General features: G+C 43.7%; 1 protein-coding gene and 1 long non-coding RNA gene across 2 annotated transcripts; one reads left to right on the top strand and one right to left on the bottom strand.

Moving 5' to 3' along the window:
• Positions 1-278: 278 nt before the first annotated feature.
• Positions 279-2,908, bottom strand: LOC139028750 (uncharacterized). Its single transcript, XR_011480972.1, has 3 exons — positions 2,821-2,908; positions 1,043-1,147; positions 279-378 (listed from the first exon to the last, which is right to left on the bottom strand). It is a non-coding gene; the product is annotated as an uncharacterized lncRNA (long non-coding RNA).
• Positions 2,878-7,337, top strand: maip1 (matrix AAA peptidase interacting protein 1). The gene is made up of 5 exons (XM_024000930.2): positions 2,878-3,195; positions 3,478-3,549; positions 4,804-4,930; positions 6,448-6,598; positions 6,891-7,337. Exons 1-5 carry the CDS (start codon positions 2,878-2,880, stop codon positions 6,967-6,969), a joined length of 747 nt encoding a protein of 248 aa, XP_023856698.1. The 3' UTR covers positions 6,970-7,337.
• The last annotated feature ends 10,596 nt before the right edge of the window (positions 7,338-17,933 follow it).

Genomic DNA, 17,933 nt, shown 5'->3' on the forward strand with positions numbered 1-17,933 from the left:
AAGAAACCTAGAGAGGAACCAGGCTATGAGGGGTGGCCAGTCCTCTTCTGGCTGTGCCGGGTGGAGATTATAACAGTACATGGCCAAGATGTTCAAATGTTCATAGATGACCAGCAGGGTCAAATAATAATAATCAGTGGTTGTCGAGGGTGCAACAGTTCAGCACCTCAGGAGTAAATGTCAGTTGTCTTTTCATAGCCGATCATTAAGAGTATCTCTACCGCTCCTGCTGTCTATAGAGAGTTGAAAACAGGTCTGGGACAGGTAGCATGCCCGGTGAACAGGTCAGGGTTCCATAGCCACAGGCAGAACAATTGAAACTGAAGCAGCAGCACAGCCAGGTGGACTGGGGATAGCAAGGAGTCATCAGGCCAGGTCCTCCGAGAGAGAGAGAGATAATTAGAGAGAGCAAGTAATTTTTCCAACAATTGTTTACAGACAGATTATTTCACTTATAATTCACTGTATCACAATTCTAGTGGGTCAGAAGTTTACATACACTAAGTTGACTGTGCCTTTAAAGAGCTTGGAAAATTCCAGAAAATTATGTCAATGGCTTTAGAACCTTCTGATAGGCTAATTGACATAATTTGAGTCAATTGGAGGTGTACCTGTGGATGTATTTCAAGGCTACCTTCAAACTCAGTGCCTCTTTGACCCAAGTTAAACAATTTAAAGGCAATGCTACCAAGTACTAATTGAGTGTATGTAAACATCTGACCCACTGGGAATGTGATGAAATAAATAAAAGCTGAAATAAATCATTCTCTACTATTATTCTGACATTTCACATTCTTAAAATAAAGTGGTGATCCTAACTGACCTAAGACAGGGAATTTTTACTAGGATTAAATGTCAGGAATTGTGAAAAACTGCGTTTAAATGTATTTGGCTAAGGCGTATGTAAACTTCCGACTTCAACTGTACATGATTGTATAGTTAAAGAGACTATGCATATATGATAAACAGTGAGTAGCAGCAGCGTAAAAGAGGGGTTGGAGGTGCGGTACAATGTAAATAGTCTGGGTAGCCATTTGATTACCTGTTCAGGAGTCTTATGGCTTGGGGGTAAAAGCTGTTGAGAAGCCGTTTGGTCCGTTGGTATCTCAATTTGGAAGCAGTCTATTCCACCCTTGTCTGGAAAACACTAAAAATATAATTGTTATAGCTAACTCACTCTCTTTTGTGTGTTGGTAGCAATGATGAATGTGTATAAATCGTCTTTGGTTGGTTAGTTGGTCCTCAGCCAGTCTCGACTGGCTAGCAATCTTGCTGACAATTTAGTGACGCTAGTTAGCTAACAGCAGGTTGAAAATATTGAAATGTCCATGTTAGGTATACTTAGCTAGCCAGTCTAATAGAGATAAATACAATTAGTGGGGTGGTTAAATTGTGTATTGTTGTAGGTGGAATCTGATTCCACCAACATGCATTTCCAACCCCTAGCTCTGCACAAGGTGAAGGTAAATTGGCCAAAATATTTACAAGCTGATGGCAATTTACAGTAAGCATGATAAAAATGAATTGGGAAGTGTTTGTATGGTTTGTGTTATTGGATTACAGGTGGTTAGATGTAACCTGAGGAGCAGAGTACCTTCCAGACAATGTACTCAATTTAGTCTACCCCTCTTCTCTTTTGACCTTTTCTTGTAGTTCAAATTCAAGCTATTTGGAGTCATTCCACAGTGACCTGCTGAAAAATACCCCAAATTGGGGACATTTTGGCTACACAAGCTCGAGGGAGCGGACACACCTTGTGGTTATGGAGCACAACAACATTCTGGCTCTCCATGGAGGAGGTGGTGTGGGGGTGCTTTCCTGGTGATACTGTCTGTGATGTATTTAGAATTCAAGGCACACTTAACCAGCATGGCTATCACAGCATTCTGCAGCGATACTCCATCCCATCTGGTTTGCACTTAGTGTGAATATTGTTTGTTTTTCAACAGGACAGTGACCAACACACCTCCAGGATGTGTAAGGGCTATTTGACCAAGAAGGAGAGTGATGGAGTGCTGCATCAGATGGCCTGTCCTCCACAATCATCTGAAGAATCCCAAATATAAAATCAATATTGATTTGTTTAACACCTTGTTGGTTACTACATTATTTTATATGTGTTATTTCATCGTTTTGATGTCTTCACTATTATTCTACAATGTAAAATAAAGAAAATCCCTTGAATGTGTAGGTGTGGTCCTGTTGATTGTATTTTGATTAGTTTCAGCGCTATTTGGGTTGTTAATTGGATTCGCCCACAAGTTCTAATTTATTTGTATTGTACTTTATACATTTAAATTATTTGTGTTCTTGTTTGACATTGTACTACAGTGTTAGGATATAGTAGCATAAGCATTTCGCTATTACATCTGCTAAACTGTGTAAGAGACCAATAAACTTTGATTTGATTTAACTCGATTTTTTATTTCCGAAAGAGATGGCTTACTATTAGATAAATGTCTTGTGCAAAATTGTCTTTATCCACTCCTGTAAAGACAGGGAGTGCAACTTTCTCCTGGTGTTCCATAACTTAATTTTATAGACCTGAACTCGACAGATATGGCTGAAGTTCCATATGCGAGCATGTATCAGTGTGACACTATTTACCTTCCGCAAAAATGGAACTATAGTATACTAGCCATCAGTGGGTGAATGTTGTGTTGTTTATATTACTTAAAAATACAAAGGTAAAACATATGCATATAAATATCAAATATGTTAAGTAAAGTACACATTAAGTAATGTAGTAATTATATCTCAAACGTTCATACTTTTCGATTTTTATCGTCAGAGGTTGTATAGTAACCAAGTAATGTGTACCCATGTTTTCTGTCGGACGATGCAGACTAAAGGACCGAGTTGCTGTGGGAGGAAAAGATGGCGCTGCCCATGTTAAGAGGTTGCTACTGTAGCAGGACGCCTTCAGTACTGATTCGTTTCTTGAAACCTGATCACGTTGTGCAGCCCCAGTCCAACAAGACTACTCGCCTGGCTCCAACTTTGTCCGTTGGTGTCGTGTCCACAGTCCGACCTTACAGCTCTGATCGAGGTGGAGGTAAACAAAACCAGAAGGTGGTTGTGGTTGGCATCCCCAACCCTTTCATATGGTTTCGAACCCGAATATACTATTTTTTGATTCGGGTTTATTTTGACAAGGAATTCAAAATCGAAGAATTCACAGAGGGATCGAAGCAGGTAGGTAGGCTACAGTCCGTGGAATAAGTGGTCTCTAGCTAGTGGAAGCCAGTTAGACCAGAAATACTTCATTTCTTAAAAGTATGCTTGACTAAACACCCCAGCTTGCCAAGAGAAACAACGTGGGCGTTACTGCAAGCCAAGTTTTGTACCCAATCCAGTTCTTGTGAAATGTTTGACTGTTTCCCCTTCTAATCATCAACAGTTGAACTTGTTCCTTAGTGCATCTTACATAATTGTTACGTTGTGTCATTATAGCTAAAATATAATATGTTGTTGCAGGCATTCTCCCATGTTTCAAGACTGTTGTCAGGGAGTCAATTTGAGTCTCTTGAAGGTCTGGTTGCTAAAGATGTGAGTATTATGACTGGAAACACTTATCTCCCTCACTAGCTTTAAGCACCAGCTGTCAGAGCAGCTCACAGAGTACTGCACCTGTACATAGCCCATCTATAATTTAGCCCAAACAACTCCCTCTTCCCCTACTGTATTTATTTTGCTCCTTTGCACACCATTATTTCTACTTTGCACATTCTTCCACTGCAAATCTACCATTCCAGTGTTTTACTTACTATATTGTATTTACCTCGCCACCATGGCCTTTTTTTTTGCCTTTACCTCCCTTATCTCACCTCATTTGCTCACATTGTATATAGACTTATTTTTCTACTGTATTATTGACTGTATGTTTTGTTTATTCCATGTGTAACTCTGTGTTGTTGTATGTGTCGAATTGCTATGCTTTATCTTGGCCAGGTCGCAGTTGCAAATGAGAACTTGTTCTCAACTAGCCTACCTGGTTAAATAAAGGTTAAATAAATAAATAATAAATAAAATAATATTCTCAGACATTTTTGCACAAGTCATTTCAGTGTAGCATTGATAGGAGAGCTGCTAGTGGGTTGGGGGTGGCAGCCAGCCCTAGCGGGTTTAGAACATTGTAATCGAAAAGTTGCTGGTTCAAATCCTCAAGCTGACTAGGTCAAAAATATGCCAATGTGCCCTTGTGCAAAGCACTTATCCCTGATTGCTCCTGTAAGTCGTTCCGGATACTAGCGTCTGTTAAATTAGGGGTTCCTAAGCTTTTTCACTCAGGCCCCCTTTCAAGCATTGGGGAACATCCTCCGCCCCCCACGTCAGTTTCGATGGGCACAACCACTGTTCATGACACAAACTGTTCACACCCCTCTGTTTTTTCTTTCTTGCATTTCTATACATTTTGCCATGTCTAACGTGTATTCATGTGATATTTGAGTGACTCAAACATTACAACATAATCTACGGGCCAAATGTTGCTGACAAGGGCTAGTTCATCTAGACCTTTCTTACAAGTTATAAATGTCTCTTTAAGGCAGGGTTTCCCAAACTCAGGACCGAGTTTGGAAACCCCTGCTCTAAGGTGTGCATAGACTGACATGACGAGAGGAAAACTGACGATGCACTACCAAATTTTGAAATTGCACCTTGTGCATTCTACTATTACAACTTTCAGGAGTAAGTTGAAAGCCGAACTACTGTGCTAAATAACTCAAATATAAATGTATACCACATTATCTGCAGGCATTGGGCCCTTTCTCATATTTCCTCTCTCCATTTTCTCCCTCACAGCTGATTGCAAAACTGGAAGAGAAATGTGCTCTGCTCCCTCCCAGCCACCTGCAAGCGCTTTCTGCAGATCCGGAAGACTTGATGTACACAACACCAGGGGATGTTGGCATCTATTATGATGATGATGGTAAGAGCCAGGTTATGTCTACACAGCAAAAAACAACACACGAAACCACCTACTCCTTTACTGTGACTGATCATTTCTGATGTCAACGGTCAGTAATATGTTGTAACTAAATGTGGGTGGATTCCAATAAAATGATGTATTTCCTTCTGTATTGACTTCGATCGCAGATCTGTAAGGATGGAATAAGTGATTGGATTAGTAAGCACTGTGCCATTACATTTCAGATTGACAAGTGGGAGCTCATCAACGGAAGGAAATTAGTTTTCACAGTAGTCTCATTCACCAGAGCCTGTATGCCTGGTGTGCAATAAATGCATTTGCCATAAGCACTGAATGACCTGGCATAGGTGTTTTTAGGGCTGGCATTATTACTGTATAACTGACGTTTATGGATGAAAACCTGTCCTGAAAAAAAAAGTACCCCCCCCCCGACAAAAAAAATGGAACGAACAGCTGATCAAAGACGAGACGGTCAGCATTCGTGCGGTTGAGTCCATTTCTAAGGTAACATGTACTATTTACAACACGATGAAACTTTGTTGCTCCTTGCTGAAACAAGCATGGTGTTGTAGCAAACAAGTCTTTGGTTACCTAGGAAACACCCCCCTCCCTGCAGCAGCAGCAGCACACATAGCAATAGAATGGATACTAAATGAGTTAAATGTCTTACCTGTGATTTAAATGTTTTCCACACGCATAGCTACTGTACGTGTAGCCTACTTGGACACCCTGTCCCCACAATTTCCCACTCCCCATGTTGAATAGTCTGGAGCCACAGGGCTCTTCTCCAAGGCCCGATTTCCTTAAGTGGGAGCATTGCGAACCACAGGTGGGAATTTTGATCTGGTTACATGTACATAGAACAACACAGCAGCTTGTCAGCATGCTTTGTTATTTCTGTATAACAAAAAAAAGCAATGACGAAGTTGGCTCTTTTACACTGGGGGTCAATGGGAAAGAATGTTGTTTTCTACAATTTGTAGGCATGGTCGAGGGGGATTTGTTATTGCGTAAATATTGACTTGAAGTATGGCTGCCTGGTATTGTGATGCAATAATTTCCATGGTAATGTAAATATTAATTCAAATTATGTAAACATGGCTCATGCAATGAAATGTATTTTTTGTATGGTCAGTTGAGTTGAATCAACAAATCACAGCATATTGATGGGTACACTTCCTGCTTTTATCTTCAACCTAGCTTTTACGTCTTGATTTTATTTCCTGCTTTGCTCCTATGGGTACACTTGCAATAGCCGCCAGTCCACCCATTATGCCACCATCGACTTGAATGGGAACGCCCATTCTATTCATTCTATTTTTATGGCTGCACATGCAGTAAGGAAAGGAGGAGGGGAGAAAATGTGTGTCTAAAAAAATATATATATTCAAACATTTATAACGGTGACCACTTTCATTTGGCTGACCAATAACTGCCATCCAAAAATCCATGACTGTCACAGCCCTACTGTAGGCGTTTTGTTGTTGTTACAAAAACATTTCTCTCTATTCTTTCAGGGCGGAAGTTTGTCAGTATTCTGATGCGGTACTGGTATCTAACAAGTGCCCGGTTGCCTGAGGAATCATTGGAGGGAACACGCATCTTTCAGGTGGCCATAGGTGGTGAGGGTGAGCCGGAGACTAAGAGACTGCTCACAGCGAACTATGAGTGAGTTTTTTGTTGTTATTGTTGCTAAAGTACAATGTGTCACAGCTGATTTAATGGTCTGCAGTTGGAAGTGGCTGTGATTAAGCAATTCATACTAAGTATCTCTCTGGCAAATAGAAAGCATTAAGTCTGCAAACAGTCTCTCAGGGATGAGCCACTCTTAGATCCTAGATCTGTTCCCAAGGAACAACTACCTGCAGTAACCTCCTTTGCATGACTGTCAAGTGTCTCACTTGCTTAATGTTTAGACTTCCTGTTTAACAACCCTTTTGTACATCATGGCTGTTTGCAGATTCCAAAGGGAGTTTACTAAGGGGGTGCCGCCGGACTGGACCATCACCAGGATAGAGCACTCCAAGCTGCTGGATTAAACTGGGATTGTGAATGGAAATTATAGGGGGAGATGGAGAGTGGTAGAGAGGCCGAGAATGGAAGACCATCCTTCCTCCTGACCCTACAAGAATATCCCCCTAACTGCTAAAATCTTGAGATGCTCTCAAAGATAGCTCTCAAACTCAAGACCAGAAAAGACATGGGGAATATTCGGGGCAAACTTTCTATCATAATTGTACTACTATACGGAAGTCTGTGTAAGACCAGGTTGCTGAGTTTTTTTGCCCTTGTCTCAGGCAGCACCGCAATCAGTGGTCAAAACTAGGCTTTGTCAGTTCTGCCTCTAAGGTCTGAGATTCATTATTTTGTTTAATGGGGAGGGTAGACAAGGGGCATACAGACAGTGTGAAGAAACAGAATGAGCTCTGTATTGAGATTCTGTCTTCGATCTGCTGCTGCCCCGCTTTGGTGTCTTGAAGTAGAGCGTGCACACAGACTGAAGAAAATGTCACACTTTAATGTTTAGGATTCAGATGTAAAAAAAATTAGGATGATAATTCAAGCATGCCCTGAGCAAATTTTTCTCAAACCTCATTGTACTCCTGCATTTACACACTCAATAGTTATGTAGAGAGGATGAATTCCAACTATGCCATAAAAATTACTATAGCTACTGTTTCCATTTTTTGAGATGTGCTCTGTCATCAGAATTGTCCATCTGAAAATAAGTGATAACCAATTACTGTTGGTGACTGAAAGTATACAGTTGAAGTCGGAAGTGTACATACACTTAGGTTGGAGTTATTAAAACTCGTTTTTCAACCACTCCACAAATTTCTTGTTAACAAACTATAGTGTTGGCAAGTCGGTCAGGACATCTACTTTGTGCGTGACACAAGTCATTTTTCCAACAATTGTTTACAGACATATTATTTCACTGATAATCCACTGTATCACAATTCCCGTGGGTCAGACATTTACATACACTAAGTTGACTTTAAACAGCTTGGAAAATTCCAGAAAATGATGTCATGGCTTTAGAAGCTTCTGATAGGCTAATTGACATCATTTGAGTCAATTGGAGGAGTACCTGTGGATGTATTTCAAGGCCTACCTTCAAACTCAGTGCCTCTTTGCTTGACATCATGGGAAAATCAAAAGAAATCAGCCAAGACCTCAGAAAAAAAAATTGTGGACCTCCACAAGTCTGGTTCATCCTTGGGAGCAATTTCCAAATGCCTGAAGGTACCACATTCATCTTTACAAACAATAGTACTCAAGTATAAACACCATGGGACCACGCAGCTGTCATACCGCTCAGGAAGGAGACGCATTCTGTCTCCTAGAGATGAACGTACTTCGGTGCGAAAAGTGCAAACAACAGCAAAGGACCTTGTGAAGATGCTGGAAGAAACCGGTACAAAATTATATCCACAGTAAAACGAGTCCTATATCAACATAACCTGAAAGGCCGCTCAGCAAGGAAGAAGCCACTGCTCCAAAACTGCCATAAAAAAGGGGAGGCTTGCAAGCCAAAGAACCCCATCCCAACCGTGAAGCACGGGGGTGGCAGCATCATGTTGTGGGGGTGCTTTGCTGCAGGAGGGACTGGTGCACTTCACAAAATAGATGGCATCATGAGGTAGGAAAATTATGTGGAGTTATTGAAGCAACATCTCAAGACATCAGTCAGGAAGTTAAAGCTTGGTCGCAAATGGGTCTTCCAAATAGACTGATAGACTACTTCCAAAGTTGTGATAAAATGGCTTAAGGACAACAAAGTCAAGGTATTGGAGTGGCCATCACAGAGCCCTGACCTGAATCCCATAGAACATTTGTGGGCAGAGCAAGGAGGCCTAGAAACCTGATTCAGTTACACCAGCTCTGTCAGGGGGAATGGGCCAAAATTCACCCAACGTATTGTGGGAAGCTTGTGGAAGGCTACCCGAAACGTTTGACCCAAATTAAACAATTTAAAGGCAATGCTACCAAATACTAATGGAGTGTATGTAAACTTCTGACCCACTGGGAATGTGATGAAAGAAATAAAAGCTGAAATAAATAATTCTCTCTACTATTATTCTGACATTTCACATTCTTAAAATAAAGTGGTGATCCTATCTGACCGAAGACAGGGAATTTGTACTAGGATTAAATGTCAGGAATTGTGAAAAACTGAGTTTAAATGTATTTGGCTAAGGTGTATGTAAACTTCCGACTTCAACTGTATGTTTCTTCTTTTGTACAGTGAGTACTCTTTTGTGTGCACATGACGAGTAGTGATGCGATTGCATTCCCACTGACTCACATGAAAAGTGTGTGTGTGTCAGTAGAAAACTACTCTCAGTCCATTGTGCAATTGTCTTTGGCAGTCACTCATTGTTATAAATCAACAAACATTTTTGTGAAAATATTATTTAAAAAATATACACTGAAGTTTGGTAAACATGCAACATACATGTTAATATTATATACATCAAGATAATATGGTTTACATATGCTTCAAATCAAATAATCAAATTTATTCATAAAGCCCTTCTTACATCAGCTGATATCTCAAATTGCTGTACAGAAACCCAGCCTAAAACCCCAAACAGCAAGCAATGCAGGTATAGAAGCACGGTGGCTAGGAAAATCTCCCTAGAAAGGCCAGAACCTAGGAAGAAACCTAGAGAGGAACCAGGCTATGAGGGGTTGCCAGTCCTCTTCTGGCTGTGCCGGGTGGAGATTATAACAGAACATGGCCAAGATGTTCAAATGTTCATAGATGACCAGCAGAGTCAAATAATAATAAATAATCACATTTTATTGGTCACATATACATATTTAGCAGATGTTATTGTTTGTGTAGCGAAATGCATGTGTTCCTGTCTCCCAACGGTGCAGTAGAATAACAATTCACAACAATACACACATCTCAAAGTAAAATAATGGAATTAAGAAATATATAAATATTAGAACGAGCAATGTTGGAGTGGCATTGACTAGAATACGGTATATACATATGAAATGAGTAAAACAGTATGTAAGTATTACTCAAGTGACCTGTGTTCCATGTCTTAGTACGTAGGGCAGAACCCTCTAAGGTGCAGGATTGAGTAACCGGGGGGTAGTTGGCTAGTGACACTGACTAAGTTCATTGAAGGGTACTGGGTGGATGCCGGCTGGTGATGATATTTAACAGTGATAGCCTTGTGATAGAAGCTGTTTTTCAGGCTCTCGGTCCCTGCTTTGATGCACCTGTACTGACCTCGCCTTCTGGATGATAGCGGGGTGAACAGGCAGTGGCTCTGGTGGTTGTTGTCCTTGATGATCTTTATGGCCTTCCTGTGACGTCGGGTGGTGTAGGTGTCCTGGAGGGCAGGTAGTTTGCCCCCAGTGATGCGTTGTGCAGACCTCACTACCCTCTGGAGAGCCTTCCGGGTTGTGGGCGGAGCAGTTGCCATACCAGGCGGTGATACAGCCCCGTTGCGCCTTCTTCACAACGCTGTCTGTGTGGGTGGACCAATTCAGTTTGTCCGTGATGTGTACGCCGAGGAACTTAAAACTTGCTACGCTCTCCACTACTGTCCCGTCGATGTGGATAAGGGGGTTCTCACTCTGCAATCATCTCCTTTGTTTTGTTGACGTTGAGTGAGAGGTTATTTTCCTGACACCACACTCCGAGGGCCCTCACCTCCTCCCTGTAGGCCGTCTCGTCATTGTTGGTAATCAAGCCTACCACTGTAGTGTCGTCCGCAAACTTGATGATTGAGTTGGAGGCGTGCATGGCCACGCAGTCGTGGGTGAACAGGGAGTACAGGAGAGGGCTCAGAACGCACCCTTGTGGGGCCCCAGTGTGAGGATTCAGGCGGGTGGAGATGTTGTTACCTACCCTCACCACCTGGGGGCGGCCCGTCAGGAAGTCCAGTACCCAGTTGCACAGGGCGGGGTCGAGACCCAGGGTCTCGAACTTGATGACGAGTTGGAGGGTACTATGGTGTTAAATGCTGAGCTGTAGTCGATGAACAGCATTCTCACATAGGTATTCCTCTTTCCAGATGGGTTAGGGCAGTGGTGCAGTGTGGTTGCGATTGCGTCGTCTGTGGACCTATGGGGCGGTAAGCAAATTGGAGTGGGTCTAGGGTGTCAGGTAGGGTGGAGGTGATATGGTCTTTGACTAGTCTCTCAAAGCACTTCATGATGACGGAAGTGAGTGCTACGGGCCGGTAGTCGTTTAGACCTCGCCGCCGACCCCGGACTGGGGACCTCGCAGCGGCGACTCCGGACAGGAGGGCGGCTCCGGACAGGAGGCGGCTCCGGACAGGAGGCGGCTCCGGCGGCTCCGGACAGGAGGGCGGCTCTGTCGGCTCCGGACTGACGGCCTTCGTTGGAGGCCTCGTGCCATGACTCCTCACTGGAGGCTTCGTGCCATGGATCAACACTGGAGGCTTCGTGCCATGGATCATCACTGGAGGCTTCGTGCCATGGATCATCACTGGAGGCTTCTTGCCATGGATCATCACTGGAGCTTCGTGCCATGGATCATCACTGGAGGCTTCGTGCCATGGATCATCACTGGAGGCTTCGTGCCATGGATCATCACTGGAGGCTTCGTGCCATGGATCATCACTGGAGGCTTCTTGCCATGGATCATCACTGGAGGCTTCTTGCCATGGATCATCACTGGAGGCTTCGTGCCATGGATCATCACTGGAGCTTCGTGCCATGGATCAATACTGGAGTAGAGAGACACACAGGAGGCCTGGCTCTGGGAGCAGGCACAGGACTCACCAGGCTGGGGAGACATGCAGGAGGGTTAGTTCTTAGCACAGGCACAGGACTCACCAGGCTGGGAGACATGCAGGAGGCCTTGTCCTTGGCCGAGGCACCGGATACACTGGGCCGTGGAGGCGCACTGGAGGTCTCGAGCAAAGAGCCTGCACAACCCGTGGCTGGATGGTGACTTTGGCCCTGCACGTGCGGGGCGCAGGCACAGGACGCACTGGGCTGTGCAGACGCACACGGAGACACAGTGCGCAGAGCCGGAGCAGGATATCCTGGGCCGTAGAGATGTACTGGAGGTCTGGAGAGCAGGGCTGGCACAATCTTTCCTGGCTGGATGCTCACCCTAGCCCGGCAGATGCGAGGAGCTGGAATATAGCGCACCGGGCTATGAGTGCGCACTGGGGACACCGTGCGCATCACCCCATAGCACGGGGCCTGACCAGTCACATGCTCGCCACGGTAAGCACGGGGAGTTGGCTCAGGTCTCCAACCTGACTCTGCCACACTCCCGTGGTTCCCCCCCCCCCCCCAAATGGGGGGGGCTGCCTCTCGGGCTTCCTTGCCAGCCGTGTTCCCGTGTAATCCTTGGCCCCTCTCCTAGCTGCCTCCTCAGGGCGGCGATGTTCACTCCTCTGTCCCCAGGGTGCCTTGCCTTCCAGGATTTCCTCCCATGTCCAACTCTCCAGGTAACCACGCTGCTTGGTCCTCTTTTGGTGGTTGGTTCTGTCACGGCCGTTTAAAGGAGTGGACCAAGGCGCAGCGTGAATTGAATCCATTCTTCTATTTATTAAACTAAGAACACTTAACAAGCTCACAAAACAACAAAACGAAATGTGAAGCCAACGTAGTGCTCACAGGCAACTAAACAAGGACAACTACCCACAAAACCAACATGGAAAATGGCAACCTAAATAGGCTCCCCAATCAGAGCCAACGATAAACAGCTGTCTCTGATTGGGAACCCACTCAGGCCACCATAAACCTACATACCCCTAAACAATACAAAATCCCCATAGATAACCCCAAAAAACCTAGACAAGACAAAAAACCCTAGACAATACAAAAACTAAACAAACCACCCCTTGTCACACCCTGACCTAACCAAATAATAAAGAAAGCACATATAACTGAAGTCAGGGCGTGACAATCTGTTGATCCAGTAAACCTCTGGATTACTGGATCTGTAATCCAGTAATCCAGAGGCGGGGCAAAGGTACAGGACGGCAGGCAGGGTCAGGGTCAGGGGCAGGCAGAGTGGTCAGGCGGGCGGGTACAGAGTCAGGACAGGCAAGGGTCAAAAACCAGAAGGACGAGAAAAGAGAGACTGGGGAAAAGCAGGAGCTGACACAAAATGCTGGTTGGCTTGACATACAAAATGAACTGGCAACAGACAAACAGAGAACACAGGTATAAATACACAGGGGATAAAGGGGAAGATGGGCAACACCTGGAGGGGGGTTGAGACAATCATAAAGACAGGTGAAACAGATCAGGGTGTGACAGTTCCCTAATAATTAAATATGCAAATATATGCTACAACATGCCAATAGTATCTCGCTAGCTCGTGCTAGGCTTTGCCCACCTCCTTGCTTGTTCTGCCCACTATGTTTCATTTCCTCCCACTGAATCGAAGAATGAAAGATGGTGGAAGCAGAGGTTGAAGTGGATTCTGAATACAATGGCGGTAGAATCAAGGAGAATTGGAGTATTGTCCAAAAGAATGGAAAACGGAGCAAAGTAGTGTACAGTGATGAGAATTATCCTTCGTATCTAGTAGGAGTACGGTGCACCAGACGAGTCCACGGTAGTGGATAGGCCTACACTGCAGGCTGCAGGGGTTGCCGTTCACCAGCAGGATCTGGACATTTTAAAGATTAAGAAGGTGGACTTTGTGGCCTTTATAGCTATGGTAATTAATGGCACTGCCAAGGTGGAGAGAAGGTCCAGGAAGATAGTAATCATAGTGGATGTGGCAGAGCAGTTTCTGGGGTTGAAAGATTTCTCAGCGAAGGAGTTACATGGAATATTGGCACAAGCCGTACCACTCTCTCAGGTTGTAGAGAAATATGGAGATTTAAAAGAAGGAAGAAGTGGGAGATTTGTTTGTTTTGGCAATGTACTATTTTTATTGGGGTGGATTAACTTAGTTTCACTATTACATATGGATTTTTTTTTACCTGTCCAGTTGCTGGCGGCAATACACATTTTTGGGTCGTAGTCCACTATAAAACCCATAAAAGAAGAAGAAGATTTTCCTCCCACTGTGACACAGTCAAACTATCTTGGGTTAATTCTAAATATCTTTGGTGTGTAGTACAAAACTTTCAAGTGAGCTGAACACATCTCAGTATGTAGGGGATCTAGTTTCAGGTGTTTTTTTTTACGCCTGCTACATTAGGTTGTTGAAGCAAATCCACTCGAAGTTGTCATTGGTCCGGCTCCCCGATGTTTCCTCTCCCATTGGCTAATCAACCTTTGAATCAGTGATGTTCCCGCAGATTGAAGGTGGTAGTACTATAGGTAATGTTATGCCTCTTGATCAGGTTTAAGAGAACACAAGAATGGTAGGAGACATGAGGAAGATTTGTTACATTTGTGACAGCAGCAATCATTGCACAGAAAAATGACAATTGAGGACTAAGAAGATAAAGATCTAGTGGAGGAGGCAGTGCGGTATCTTGGGATCACAGTACTGACATGGAAACATGTGCAGGATGACCTGAATAAGATTGAGAGTCAGTCCAACCAGGAATCATGCATGGGTTAATTTGCATTATGGTGTTAATCCTACAATGGAGAATGCCAGAAGTTTGATGGCTAATGTGCAAGAGTTCAAACACTTTATTGAGCCAAACCTGATGTGATATGTCTGTAGGAGACATGGCTAAAACCTACTCTAGATTTTGTATTACAAGGTTATGTTGCAGTCCGTAGAGATAGGGTGGCAATGGGGGGAGGAGGGTGTGCTACTTTTATAAAGCGAGGGATCACATATAGGTGTGTGGGAGAGGGAGTGGAACAGGAGTATGTCGCGGTAGAGGTGTGGTTGATAGGGGGGGAATGTAAGAGCCGTGTAAGAGACTGGAGTTGCTGGCCCTTGGGAATGTAGAAGGTCAAGATAGGAGACGGGTAATGTGGTGTGGGGATTTTAATGCTCATAGTTCGCTCTGGGGAGTGTTACGGACTGATGTAAACGGACAAGTGTTGGAGGAACTACTGAATGAGAAAGGGCTTGTTAGTCTTAATGATGACCGGGGGAACCAGGATTGATCCAGTAACTGGAAATGAATCTGCTCTGGATCTTACATTGATTTCAAGTACAACGGTAGGCAGATGAGGTTTTGGAGGAATCTACAGTGGGTAGTGATCACTATACTATCATGTGTACTGTAGGATTGAGGGAGGAAGAATCAGAAGGAAACGGATTGAGGAGATGGATATTTGGGATAGGAGAGCGGGGTCAGTTTCAGGAGGTGAGTGAACAGGAGCTGTCTCAGGTAGATCTTAATTCAGATACAGAAACAGTCAATGAGGGAATAAGAGGAGCAATAGTAGGGTCTGCAAGGCAGATGATTCCCATGGGTACGGTGGGGAGAAAGAGTAACGCAAGTCCCCTGGTGGAGTGAAGAGTGTAGAGAAGCAGTGAAAAGTAGGAACAGCGCTTTCAGAATGTTGAAAAGGTCCCATAAATACCAGCACCTGATTCAGTGTCAACAAGCAGTAGTAAGGAGGATCATTTGAACAGCTAAGAGGGAGCATTGGCACCGGTTTTGTGGGAGAGGTACCTACCCATACCTCTCCCCCATACCACTCCTGTGGGAGAGGTATGGGGGATGATTAAAAGGATGAGTGGGTCAGAAGAGATTGGGATATCCCTGTGCTGAAAAGTGGGGAGATTGTTGCAGTGAGAGATATGGAGAAGGCAGAGATGTTAGCCTGGGCATTTGTGATGGTGCACAACTCAAATAATCTGACAGAAGAGGGGGAGCATGGGAGAGAGAGGGTCAGAGGAGAACATCCGGAGGTCCTGGATCAGAGAGAGATGGTGGGGGATACATTGAATGATCCTTTTATGTTGGATGAGATGAAGAGAGCGTTAGCTAAAGCTGGGGTAACATTTTCTGCGAAGGATGAGATGTGTTACATCATGATGGCTCATCTCAGTGACACTGCAATGGGGAAAGTATTGGGCTTTTACAATAAGGTGTGGCAGGAAGGAAAACTGCCTGGAAGTCGGAAGCTGGCGGTAGTGGTGCCAATACGGAAACCTGGGAAAGACCCTACTAGTCCTTCAAACTATAGGCCGATAGCGTTAGGGATGCACTCATTAGGGATGCACAATATATCGGTGAACATATTGGAATCGGCCGATATTAGCTAAAAATGCCAACATCGGTATCTGTGCATACCTATATAACGTAGGTACATTAAAAAATATTTTTTTGTATTTAACTAGGCAAGTCAGTTAAGAACAATTTCTTATTTACAATGACGGCCTAGGAACAGTGAGCTAGCTACCTGCCGCCCTAGGCTACATGACGTAATGACGCCACGTAAAATGTTGCACTACACATGCAACATAGCATTCCTAACCTAGCCCACAATGTCTGCTGTGTGGATCAAGCAGTAAACAAGTCGAGCAGTCATTTGAAAGAGTAAGAACATTTCAGCGAGACAACTCAAAGGCAAAATCCATTAAATCCAAGATAATGGATTAATTGCCCTTGACAATCAACCGTTCTCTGTTGTGGGTGATGTTGGCTTTCGCCTACCAAGTGCGCTATTTTTCAGATGTTGCCCTACCGGAGTTACACAGTAATAGCGTCACTGCCATTAGCTTCACGACATACATACTATGGAACACCGTTTGGGTCTTTGAGTGTCAAAAAAGATACAGTAGCACTGTCAAAGCTGTACAAAAAAGTCTGTAAACAAGCAAACACCGGCCACGAACGATGTGTTTACAATACCACATTGGTAATAAAGCATAATTTGTTCGACCGCAACTTCTGGGGTAGCTAGCTTTAGCTTGGTGCCTAGCTAATGCCATTACAACCAGCCTGAAAACAATGACCAGTAGAAACTGCAGTCATTTTCATTATTCTTAGCAATGATTTAGGAATACTTGTAAGTATCATCTAGGTTGACACTTGTTGTTCGCCTATTGAAATTGAACTTCAGTTCATGAAAATAAATAGCTAGCCAGCTACTTAACCCTGTTGCCCAAAACTAACGTTATAAGCAGCCAGCTAGTTTCATCTGGCTAGTGTGGCTTGACCGGACCGGGTTACAGGTTGCGAAGGTAGCCACAATAAGGATTAGACACAATAGTGGAATTTGCGGTTTGCCTTCAAAATAAAGATGTCATTGACAGTGATGCAAATGAATACAAATAGTAGAATTATGTAATACTTTTATTTTGAAGGCTAACCGCAAAGTCCACTATTGTGGCTAATCCTTATTGTGGCTAGCTTCACATCGATGGGTCCGACCACCATTAAATAAGAACTGTTTTATAAATTAGGGTTATTTTCCATGATGACACCTAGCTATAACAGTTGTTTTGCTAAGTTTCTTTTAATGACAAGCACTGTAGGTGCGTGAGACAACTTTACCACCATCATAGCATACGTATCGATGAATAGTTGTGATATATTAAATACGAGTGATAGTGTAATCAATGTGTAATAATGAAACAACTGAACAAATGACCAACGAAACTGCACAACAAGTAAGTGAAAGAAATAGGTTTTGATTATGTTTTACTGGTAATGGGGACATACGTAAATGCCAACAAAATAACTTTTTGGTCAGTGTGGTGTGTGTGTGTGTAACCTTTATTTAACTAGGCAAGTCAGTTAAGAACAAATTCTTATTTACAATGACGGCCAATTGTGCACCGCCCTATGGGACTCCCAATCATGGCCAGATGTGATACAGCCTGGATTCAAACCAGGGACTCTAGTGACGCCCCTTGCACTGAGATGCAGTGCCTTAGACCGCTGCGTCCATGTGTGTGTGTTAACTATTTAACTGTACTAGAATGCTTAAAAGGCCGCACATTTTTTCGATATCAGTTATCGGTATCGTATTTTTGGCAAGGAAAATATCGGATATCGGTATCGGCCAGAATTGTCATATCGGTGCATCACTACATCTCATGTACGCAAACTTATGGAAAGGCTGATTATGGAAAGGCTGACTTACTTTCTGGAGAGTAGAGGACTAATGTCAC

The sequence above is a fragment of the Salvelinus sp. IW2-2015 genome, linkage group LG2 (assembly GCF_002910315.2).
Source record: "Salvelinus sp. IW2-2015 linkage group LG2, ASM291031v2, whole genome shotgun sequence".
Classification (NCBI taxonomy): Eukaryota; Metazoa; Chordata; class Actinopteri; order Salmoniformes; family Salmonidae; genus Salvelinus; species Salvelinus sp. IW2-2015.